Here is a 12,095-nt window from a genome sequence, read left to right on the forward strand (position 1 = left end):
AATGAAGTCAGTGATATTTTTATGGACCTAAAAACAAATGTCTCGTGTTACAGGACTGCATGAGAGTGAAGTGTGCTGCTGGCAGTGGAGGCATCACTACAATCAGTGGTGTAGTGGTCCCTGGAGAAGTGGGTATACTGTTAATTTGTTTTAAGCAGCCCATACAGCACAGGATAAACGCCCTGTTTTGAGAAGTTGGTATACGCAATACTGACTGCAAAATAAGTGGGTATACTCTGTATTCCTGTGTATACCCTGGACTACACCACTGACAACAATAATTCAGAACTTATCTCAGGGGATGATACAAAAATAAAAATAAAAACATATAAATGAAATTAAATATTGTAAGTGCCAATGAAGGGTGCAACACAGAATAGCCCAAAGCCCTCAATAATGTCTGACCCCAGAACAGTGGCCCTGAGAATTCATAAGAAAGGTACATTTGTCAGATGTCACATTTAATGAAGACAGTTGGGTGTTGATATGAATAGGTGTGCATTTTCTTCATAAATCACACCAGGCATTTCAGACTAAAGACACAAGAGTTATTATTTTGTAAAATAACATTTTTATTATGTATATTTCATGTATATTTTTGGTTTGTGTTATTATTTGTTAATGACATTGTTAAAAACACAAAATACCAATAATCCTACCATTTAGATGATCAGTTGTTGCATTGTAAACATCCCTTATTTTGAATACAAACAAGCAGAGCAACATTATTTAAAGGAGGCTTACAAATCTGAAGTTATACATTTTTGTTTACAAACCTGTACACAATGACAGTTGCCTCTTTAGAAAGGTTGAAATCAATAAATCAGAATTAAATATTTGCATAAAGTATGTATTAACATTTCTGGCAGTCTGGATATATGGCTCTAATTTGAGATGCTTGTTGTTCAGAGCAACAGGGCACTACTCTATACATATCAGCACTGTTGACATTCAGCACTAAACGAGATATGCTGGAGAAGTACTCAACTAAAGCCATTCTCACACAATTCCCCCTGGTTAAATCAAATAAAAGGAAAACAGAATTGTAATTTAATACATTATAAGGGAATATACTGTAAGTCTAATTTGTTACACACTGTCAGTTTTGGATGGTTCAGTGGTATGGCAGTCAGAACCATAGTGTCGATACTACAATAATTATAAATGAAAAAATGATCCTGGAAAAAGTAATACAATTGACTAACCAGTTGAAGCAGCTTTTACTTGATTGAAGTCAACATTGTTTCTGTTTTGAACAGTCCTTGGAGTCGGATCAGACTGAAGCTTAAACTGTTCTGCTCTACTGTCTCATGGACCTCGGTTATTCAACATATTCAACACATGACAACTTAAAATTATGACTACATTTTACCAACCTCACACAAAGATTGGAAAATAAAAGCAAGTATTTATTATGTTTAGGAATATTATTTGTATTAATTTCTGTGTAGGAATGTCCTTCAATTTGGAATATATGCAGACTTAAGATTATGTGACACTCTGGATTTTCTTAAGTCAACTAACCATAGAACAAAGTCATACATAATTCATAATGAATGGGGACATAATAACAGCAAGTCATCATTAACCTGACAAAGGGAAATGACATCAGCTCTATCTGAACTGCTCTACTGTTACTGAAGCCTTCACAGGTAAGATCTTCAAAGGAGAGATATTACAGCCATTAAAGTATGGAAACACTTTCTCAGTGAAATTGTGTGTGAGAGTGTGTAGGTGTGTGTTATCAGGGTCAGAGAATGTCAGCTCTCCTCTGTCCCAGTCCAGCTGCACTCTTATCCTCTGGAGTTTCTGCTTCACTGTGAGGGGAGTGGTGGAGTATGGTGTAGAACATGTTCCATATCCACCATCATTATAATACACATACCACAGTCCACTCTTAGAGTAATAGTCTCCCTTCCTCTGGAAAGACTCTGTCATCACACCCACACTCCACCATGTGTTCTCTCCAACCTCCACATCCCAGCAGTGTGTCCCTGAGTTAAAGCCCTCAGAGCCAAGGACACTGCCATGATGATCAAATCTCTCTGGGTTATCAGGAAGCTGCTGACTCTCACCCTCTCTCACACTGGTCAGATCCTCAGTCAGGATGAGCCATGTACGTGCAGTGTTGGGATCCAGAGTCACAGGAGCTGCAGAGTGAGAAACACAAATGGTTTAGGTGGAAAGAGCACACACAAAGAGATACATACTCATATACAAGGTCATTATCTGTATCTGTATTTGTATCTGTTAAACCAGCAAAATGATCTGTCTTTGGGTCTGGATTCAGATAGAAGGCCAGAAGTGGGCGTGGCTTCTGTCAAAAGTCAGGCACATTAATCCTTTAGCCTAATATTCATTAGTAATATAATTTGTGTGCTTTCAAGGATTCAATGTATGTGTGTGTGCCTTTTGCCTGCTGGCCTAATGAAGAAGCAGAGACATTATGAGCTCTAGTAGGGGAGACGTGTGTGTGTGTGTGTGTGTGTGTGTGTGTTGTATGTGTGTGTGTGTGTGTGTGTGTGTGTGTGACAAATATGCTTTCAATGAAAATAAACAGTCAGTGGTGTATCATCCATTTCACTATCTATCATGTAAAATTGATGTATGCCCGCTTCTCTCTCTCTCTCTCTCCTCTACTGGGGCTAAGCTCTATCTCAGGCCTTTCTCTGGAAACAGCTCTATCAGGCTCCCACCAATGATATGGCTCATACACTACACTAGGGGATAACACAAACAGAGTGGGGTGCACATTTAAATCAACTCTTTTCAGGCTCCATCAAGGATTCTAGTCAGGCTATTTCTCTACTTGGGCTATTTGGGGCCTTTTTCTGAACAGCTCTAACGTCTAACGGCTCTATTAGGTGTAGCCCTCCCACCAATTATATGGCTCATACAAGGGAATAACACAAACATAGTGGGGTGCACATTAAAATCAACTCTTTTATTCAATCTTTACCAACCCAATGAGATCCCTTAATTACTCTTGCCGTGAAAACTGTAAAGCACATTTATACATTTCAGAAGATTGACCGGAAAAGAAAACTCTTAACAAACCCGTCTGAACGGAAATCAAAAGTCCCATATGAAGTTGTTTCAAAACAGTAGGTTGAGACAAGTAAGCCAACCGAGTTCAGGCAGGAGCAACACAGTTCCTAACATTTAATTTAGTCAGTCAGTGGGGAAGAAAACATACCCTGCACCCCGCAAAAAAGCAGGTCATGCACGACAAAAGATAATGTGTTAAGCATACCAGTATCTTGTTGTCAAAGCATGAAAACAGGCTACATTCCTAAACACCCTGACACATCCATAGCAATGGAAGATGACCATTCCCTCCGTTGTTCTGAATCCTCCGTTTATCGACATGTGAGAGCGATACAGTTCACTGGAGCATCCTTAACAATACTCTTTCAATTGCATTTAGCTCACCTTAACAATGTCTTCTGTTTAAGCTTTACTGTATGCTTATAACTTCTTAAACCCAACTGAAATATCTCAGACAATTCTGACTCATTTTCATTTTCACCCGTAGACCTGCGTCTGCACTCTCTTAATCACTTCCGCTCCCCTCCAGTGTGTAAATATATATATATATATATATATATATATATTATGGCATGCCGTTCAGGAAATTAACATTTGAATATATATATATACAAAAGTCTGAATATACGTATATATATATATATATATATATATATATATATATATATATATATATATAAAATATCTCTCTCTCATTCTCTCTCTCTCTCTCTCTCTCTCTCTCTCTCTGTGTTTTAGTCAGTACTCACTGTATTGGACAATCTCCTGCATTTTCTCCCAGACTGTGAACTTCAGGTTGCCCAGGTGTTTTGCCACATTGGTCAGAGCTCCTGAAACCCTCTCTGGATCCTGCAGTGTGCACTGGGCTCTGGAATAACATTCAGGAGTCAGTGCTGCTGTGGGTTTGGGTTCAGAACCACAGAGAAGAGAGAGACAGGAGGCAGATCACTCACCTTTCCACTGTGCTCTTGTAGTTCTGTGAAATAGAGAAAGTATCATAAGAAATATTGTTATTAATCTTTTAATAAATTAGTGGTAAGTAATGAAATAATGAAATAAATTAATGTATTGACACACATCTCTCTGTGCTCCTGTCCTAGCTGAAGGACTCTTCAGGTAACACCTGTCCCACCTCACCTGCACACTAATTTCACTCTGCCCATCTGAAGCACCTGATGTCAACATTTCTATGCTGGAAGTTTTTCAAAATAAACTAAATGTAGCCAGCATTACCTCCTTAGTCTCAGACTCTTCAGGTGAAACCAACCCAGCTCCCTCCTACCTCAACCCCAATGACACCTGGTCCCTGAACTTTTATATAATTAATGTAATGATGTGTAGCTAAGAGTGAATAGAAGTGGTGTTCACAGGTCATTACACACCTCCTGTTTGTTCTCACAAATGTATCTTAACAGCCAGAGATTGTATCGTCAAAATGATTTATCAGATCTGAAGAGTCATTACACAGACAGTGGATGATTCTCACCTGCAGGAATGTGATGTCTTTAGCTTCCATCTCCTCTTCTATGGCTCTGATTGTGTCTGAAAGAGATGAGATCTCTCTGCTCATCTTCTCAATTTCCTCCTTCATCATCTCATTCTTCCAAGTCCCCTCATTCTTCAGTTCAGCTATCCTGGCTGCCTCTTCATCTTTTAGAAACTGGTGAAGCTTCACAAATTCCTCCTTGATCTGCCTCTCTGTGAGTTGGACCTGCCTCTGATTTAGCACAAAAAAGATATTCATGGATGTCATCCCCAAACATATTGACTTTGTGTTAAATAGGCTCATACTTACCTTAACATGTTGTGCTGTTTCTTCACAGGTGACCTTAGCTTCTTCACGTAGCTTCATCTGTTTCCTTAGAGGCTCCATTTTAATCTTTAGCTCCTCCTGGAAAGCATCAACACCTTACAGTTAAGGCAGCTGGGGCGAAACTGGTTGCAATAGGGTAACACTGCCAGACTACTTCTGAATTTCTGCGATGTGAAGGGACCGGAAATTGGGATGTAAAATCAAAGGGCCTTGTCTCCCCCATCACACCCCCATCATTTAGCCAGCATTCATCCTGCATGTAACAAGCATATACAGTCATGGACAAAAATATTGGCACCCCTGCACTTCTGTCAGATAATGCACCAATACTCCCAGAAAAGTGTTGCAATTACAAATGCTTTTGTATTCACATGTTTATTTACTTAGTTTGCATTGGAAAAACACAAAAAATCTGACAAATGATGCCAAATCCGACTTTATTCCACATAAAACTAAAAAAAGGGCCGGACAAAATTATTGGCACCCTTAAGAAATAATTGTATTTTAAGCATGAAATGCTCCTTTAATCTTTATTTAAACTCACCTATGGCGAGCCACAGATGCTGGTAATATAGAAATCACATTTGCAACCAGTTAAAATGGAGCAAAGTTGACTCAACCTTTGTGTTGTGTGTCTGTGTATACCGCGCTGACCATGGGGAAAAGAAAGAAGAGCAAAGAATTGTCTGAGGATTTGAGAACCAAAATTGTAGACAAGCATGGACAATCTCAAGGCTACAAGTCCATCTCCAGAGATCTTAATGTTCCTGTGTCCACTGTGCGCAGTGTTATCAACAAGTTTGCAGCCCATGGCATTGTCACTAACCTCCCTGGATGTGGAAGGAAGAGAAATATTGATGACAGAATGCAACAAAAGATTGTTTGAATGGTGGATAAATAACCTAATAAATTCAAGCTACCCTGCAGACAAAGGATACAACGGTGTCAGCTTGCACTATCCATCGCCATTTGAATGAAATGGGATGCTATGGTAGGAGACCCAGAGGACCCCACTGCTGACACAGAGACGTAAAAAAGCCAGACTTGAGTTTAACAAAACTTTCTTGGGGAAGCCAAAATCATTCTGGGAGAGCGTCCTGTAGATAGATGAGACCAAAGTAGAGCTTTTTGGTAAAGCAGTTTATAGACAACGAAATGAGGCCTTCAAAGAAAAGAACACGGTCCCTACAGGCTTATATAGTGGAGCTGGACCGATGTTTTGGGGTTGCTTTGCTGCTTCTGGAACCTGATGCCTTGACTGTGTGCATAGCATCAGGAAATCTGAGGACTACCCAATCATTTTTGGGCGCAATGTAGGGCCCAGTGTCAGAAAGCTGGGTCTCCGTCAGAGGACATGGGTCTTCCAGCAGGACAATGACCCATAGCACACTTCAAAAAGTACCCAGAAATGGTTAAGACAAAGCCCTGGAGAGTTCTGAAGTGTCCGAGATGAGTCCAGATCTTAATCCCATAGCACAACTGGGGCATGATCTCAAATCAGTAGTTGGGAGAAGGCACCCTTCAAATGTGACAGACCTGGATAGGGGTGTGCCAAATAATCGTCATGACGATGCATCGCGATTCTAATTTTCACGATCTACTGCATCGATTGTTGACGCCAAGTATCGATTATTAATTAAAAAAAAAAAAAAAAAAATTTTTTTTTTTTTTTTTTTTTTTAATTGCATGAATTTGGTTGGCGAACATCAAGCATTTCCGGCCGCGCGATACTGCATGTTTTGTTTATGAATGACTCATAAACAAAACATGCAGTGTATCCAGTAATAATAATATTTGTGTTAAGTAACCTCCAAAAGTCGTTTAAATAAATACAGCTATGTATGAACTGAGTTGCTTTGAGTTATCAATTGAACACACTATCCAGATCATACACAGCCAGTCAGCCACTGGTAATGGCTTCATTTTTTTCTAACAGTGTTCAGTGAAAATTCGCAATGCATCGCAATGCATCGCAATAATTCAAGTATCGCGATGCATCGTGATAGAATCGCATCGTGGCATGTGAATCGTGATACGAATCGAATCGTGACTTCTTTGGCAATACCCACCCCTAGACCTGGAGCAGTTGGCAAAAGAAGAGTGGTCCGAAATTCCAGTAGAGAGGAGTGAGACACCTCATTAATGGTTACAAGAAAGCAATTGATTTCAGATATTTGTATTTCTTTATTTTTAAGGGTGTTCTACTCATTAAAAAGTTGAGGGTGCCTATAAATTTGTCCGGCCCTTTTTTGAGTTTTATGTGGAATAAAGTCAGATTTGGCATTATTTCTCAGATTTTTTGTGTTTTTCCAATGCAATCTAAGTAAATAAACATTTAAATACAAAAACATTTGTAATTGCAACACTTTTCTGGGAGTAGTGGTGCATTATCTGACATAAGTGCAGGGGTGCCAATATTTTTGTCCATGACTGTAACTATCATATCACCAGCATATCACCCTTATAAAACCAGCAGATCGGCATCATATAGCCAGCATACAACCAGCACACAGACAGCATATAACCAGCATACAACCACCATATAGCCAGCATACAACCAGCATACAACCACCATATAGCCAGCATATAACCAGCATACAGACAGCATACAACCACCATATAGCCATCATATAACCAGCATTAAACCAGCATAGAGCCATCTTACAACCAGCATACAACCACCATATAGCCATCATATAACCAGCATATAACCAGCATATCACCATTATATAACCAGCATATAGCCAGCATATAACCAGCATATCACCATTATATAACTAGCATATAACCAGCATATAACCAGCATACAGACAGCATAAAACCAGCATACAGACAGCATATAACCAGCATACAGACAGCATAAAACCAGCATATAACCAGCATATAGCCAGCATATAGCCAACATATAACCAGCATATAGCCAGCATATAACCAGCATTAAACAAGCATAGAGCCATCTTACAACCAGCATATAGCCAGCATATACCAGCATGATCACTGGTGATCAATGATCAATTTGCAAATGATCATCTACAGAACAGCAGTTGTTCAGGACTAAGGGTTAGAGCTTGTCTGGGAATTCCCCGCCCCTTCACTGCATTTCATTTGCTCAGTTAGTCTGGCGAACTCCTCAATGGAGGTCCACTTCAGTCACGTAATTGGACACTCCCTTAACCAATCAGACCAACGATACTATATAACGATACAACGATCGGTAATAAAGCAAACACATCTTTTTTCTGTATGAATTGTTCCAGGGCAAGTTTCTGTTCTATTTTCAAAGAAAACTTGCCTTTGAAATCATCCAAGACAGCCGCGAGAGCAGTATCGAAGTTTTGCTGTGCTTTTCTCTTTAATTTCGCTTTTGTTACGTAGTCGTGGATAGTTTAAATCCGCCAATGGCGTGCCAGGTAGCCAAAAGCCAGTTTGTGATTGGCCCCAAGGATCCTGAGAATGCGGAAATGAACTTCTATAGAAAGTTTGCCAGACCCACTTCTGAGGCAAAATCAAATTGGCCGTAAGAAGAGGGGCGGGACTTCCCAGACAAGGTTAGAGCCGCTTTGAGACCCATAATAGAAATACTTTATCAGCATGGAACAGGTTAGAGCCCAAACAAATAAACAAGCTAAAAATTATGGGACACTTACCTTAAGGGCAAGCACTTGTGTACTGATGGGCCTGAAGTTGTGGTTCTTATGTATTTCTGAGGTCCGACAGTTAAAACAAATAAACTCTCCATCATCTTGACAGAAGAGTTTGACCTCTTGTCTGTGCAGACTGCAGAAGGCGTCTGGAAAAGTCATGTGAGCAAGTAATGAACATGTGTGTGCAACTTCTAGAACACTTGGCTATATAACTTAAATACACACTTGGATTCATGTCTGAACACATCTGTGTTCATCAGTGCTGCTAGAAACGAACAATACTGCAACTACTGTGTACATACAGTTAATTTGCTTTCTTGACAGTCTTAAGACTATCCACCGAAATTACATCTGTTTTGTGTTCACTTCTCTTGTACTGAATTATTGTAGGTGGCTGTTGGTGATTGGTTGGTATTATTCAGAGCTTACCAACGCACAAAACAAAAAGGTTGTACCTGTCAGAGACATCAAGAGGAGGTATGATGACTCACCAGACTCTTTCTTCCTCTTAGGTCCCTCCTCCTCCTCCTGACCAACCTCCTGTAATTGTGGTTCTACATCAAAAGACATTCATGGTTATAACACATACTGATATGCTGTGGCAGGTTAATGACCTGGATAAGGCAACTCTGTTCAGAATCATGTTAAAGATTCTTGTAAAGTTTTATCAACAATCACTAATGTGTGTGTCTTCACATATCTTAAGGTGTGCAACACTAACTGCCAGCTTGAAGTGATAAATATTTGAAGTAGACATCACATTAAGATGGATAAACACCATTAACAAAACTCTTACATTTTACAAACTAATCCTCAACTTCACTTGTTGAAATGTCTAGGGGGTGTGGATGTAGGCAAAGGAAAGGCACCATCCAACACTAAACACAGTCTCACATCAACCATGCTATGATGCTGATACAAGATGATCCTATGAGCTGTATTACACCAAAAGGTTGGATGACATAAGACGAAATATTACTTCAAAGCAGCCCATGAAGGTCTCATGAAGGCTCAAACGTACCCAGTTCCTTTTCCATGTCCGTGGCAAGCTGATTCAGGTTCATCTTCCTTAAGATTGACCTTACGATTCTGCCAGAACCTTTCAGGGTGTATGCTTCTACTATTAGGTCTACAGTGTCATAAGACTCACTTTCCGCCAGTTTGCCCCATGGGATTGTGCGCTCATCCCTCAAATGGTGCTTGAACTTCTTGAACTCAGTTTTTTCAAGGTTTTCCAGAGTTTTTCTCAGTATATTCTGGATGGAGTCCATCATGGAGTCTGGTGTTTCAAAAAGTACAAGTGTGGTCAAACTCAGCACAGAGACACCAGAGAGGCTATGACTTCAGTGCATTAAAGAGTCAAATGTTAATGTTTAGAGATGAGTGTTTGGGTACATGGCAATAACTCAGCTTCACAAAAAACCTAGAATTACCCACAGTATGAACCATGGAAGAGTCACCTGGAGATTTCTTCTTCTTTCTTTCTAACTGGAATAGGCTGAGCGAATTTACTTCTCCAGCTCCAACTTTTACCACAAGAGACAAACTAAAACAGGAAGAGATCATTATCTTACCTTTGTTATAGGCCATATCTGTACAGACATCATTACAGCCCTGAAACATCATAAAACCTCCCTGGATGGATTTGGATAGATTACAGGGACAGGGCATGTTAAACTGCTGAGTGGCATATGATCAGTATGGCCGGGTTAACAATGAATAACAGGCTGCTCTTAAAGAAGACAAAATATATATTTGTTTAAATGAATAGAATAATTTACATCTATAATCAAAGCAACAAGAATTAGAATTTAATTCAGAATTGAAATTGCCGTAGCACAAACCCTTCAGCCTGCATATGACGTAATACACACAAAAAACCCAGACACTTGCATTTAAATGGAATAGGAATTCTTACCATGCTGCTAGATAAATCTTTTTTAACCCCATATACTAACTGGTAGGATACACCAATACTGAGATCTGAAGACGTTGGTCATGATTATGAGTAGGCTATTACTAATTTAGTTTGGTGAAATCTCCCCGTACATGTTTCTGTCCATACTTAACAACCAAGTTCCGTGTTTTGGAGTTACTAAAGAAGCGGGGAAAACGTAGTAGATTAATCGGAAATAATGATAATGTGTTATACAATGGTCGCTAAACAAAGGCATCCACGCAACTTCCTTCACACCAGGGAGACTCGACACGACTCAGTGACTCCGACTGGACATTCCCTTGATATTTTGGTTTCCCAGAACTGCTGCAGACAGGCTTTATAGACACTGTGACTACTGACTACATAAGAGGAAAACTGTGTTTTTGAAGATCACAGCACACAGGACAGGAGAAATCGAAATCCTCTTCGGAGAAAGGTTTCGATGCCATAGTCTTGTTACCGTTACTCTTTAGCAATGACTGCTAACACAGTTTGCTTTCACTTTCACACACACGTTTACAGTTTGAAATCATGTCTCTCTGAACAGGAAAACACAACATACTAAAGCTTCATACCCATGAATTTGAAACCAGAATGGTTGGTTTGTTTGATGAGTTTAAAAGTACACTATATAACTCGTCGTACCAGTTCAAAGTTCGCTGAAAAAGTCACAGGAGTCCGTCCGTCTCAGTTCCCCACTTCCTTACCAATGTTGAGGCGAGTCAAAGGGAGGGACTTTGGTTGAAGAACATTCCGATTGGCCAGCTCAGTTACACCTTTAGAGAGAGAGAGAGAGAGGGGGAGAGAGAGAGAGAGAACCTTTTAGTATAGGAAATAAGTGGAACAATCGTTCATTTTGTGATACAACCATGACATTTGGCATAAACATTCTTCTGGGTTATCTCTTTAACTTTACAATGCATGGTCCAATATGGCGGTCATCTTTCAAGATGGCCATCAAATCATCAAGACATAACTATATTTCTTGAATATTTTGGGAAGTATTTCACCAATTGTGTACATATTTTTTAGTTATTTTGTCTTTTTGTAATTTTTTCTTTGTTTGTCATTTATGTTGTTTTTTTTTAATCAATTTTTATAAGCGATAACTTGGCTAGAATAAGTCTGAAAATGCAATTGTTTCAGTGACAAGTCAAAAGAACCTCCTTAGGCCTCAAACGTCTCAGTGACATTCACAGCTGCACAAGGCTATACAAGACATAGTCAGACGAAAACATGTGCACCTGCCATTAGTAGCCTACAGCTGTTTTTGCATGAGCATTGTTCCTGGCAACTTGCAGCAATTGGTGGAAGTGTTGTCCAGTTCACCAATCACCTTTGTCCTTGCAGTTTCCATCCCCATTTTGCAGGACTTGGTAAAACTGGTTGAGTGACAGTTGCTTGGCCCCAGACAGCTCTTGCTTGGCCGGCTGCACGTTTAATATGTTCCTTGAGGGCTGCACTTGTTGGTGGTATGCCATCATATGGCCTTTGCTTGAGGGCGAACAGATGCAGTCGTGCATCATTCACAGATGTGGCTGCACTTGATTGGTCATACATTATGACCATAAATCTCTCCAGCCTTTGGAGGTCATCATCATCAACGGTTGTGTGAGCCAGTGACTGAGCTTGGTAAATGTCCCTGACACTT

At 39.8% G+C, this 12,095-nt stretch overlaps 1 protein-coding gene across 1 annotated transcript; it reads right to left on the reverse strand.

Moving 5' to 3' along the window:
* Positions 1-1,614: 1,614 nt before the first annotated feature.
* LOC308365968 (zinc-binding protein A33-like) lies at positions 1,615-11,143 on the reverse strand (the record flags this gene model as incomplete). The annotated part of the gene is made up of 10 exons (XM_080839603.1): positions 11,090-11,143; positions 9,966-10,051; positions 9,527-9,784; positions 8,997-9,059; positions 8,509-8,651; positions 4,844-4,939; positions 4,535-4,765; positions 4,002-4,024; positions 3,798-3,916; positions 1,615-2,150 (listed from the first exon to the last, which is right to left on the reverse strand). Exons 3-10 carry the CDS (start codon positions 9,777-9,779, stop codon positions 1,615-1,617), a joined length of 1,464 nt encoding a protein of 487 aa, XP_080695729.1. The 5' UTR covers positions 9,780-9,784; positions 9,966-10,051; positions 11,090-11,143.
* Positions 11,144-12,095: the final 952 nt, after the last annotated feature.

The sequence above is a fragment of the Sprattus sprattus genome, assembly GCF_963457725.1.
Source record: "Sprattus sprattus genome assembly, chromosome: 5".
NCBI lineage: Eukaryota > Metazoa > Chordata > Actinopteri > Clupeiformes > Clupeidae > Sprattus > Sprattus sprattus.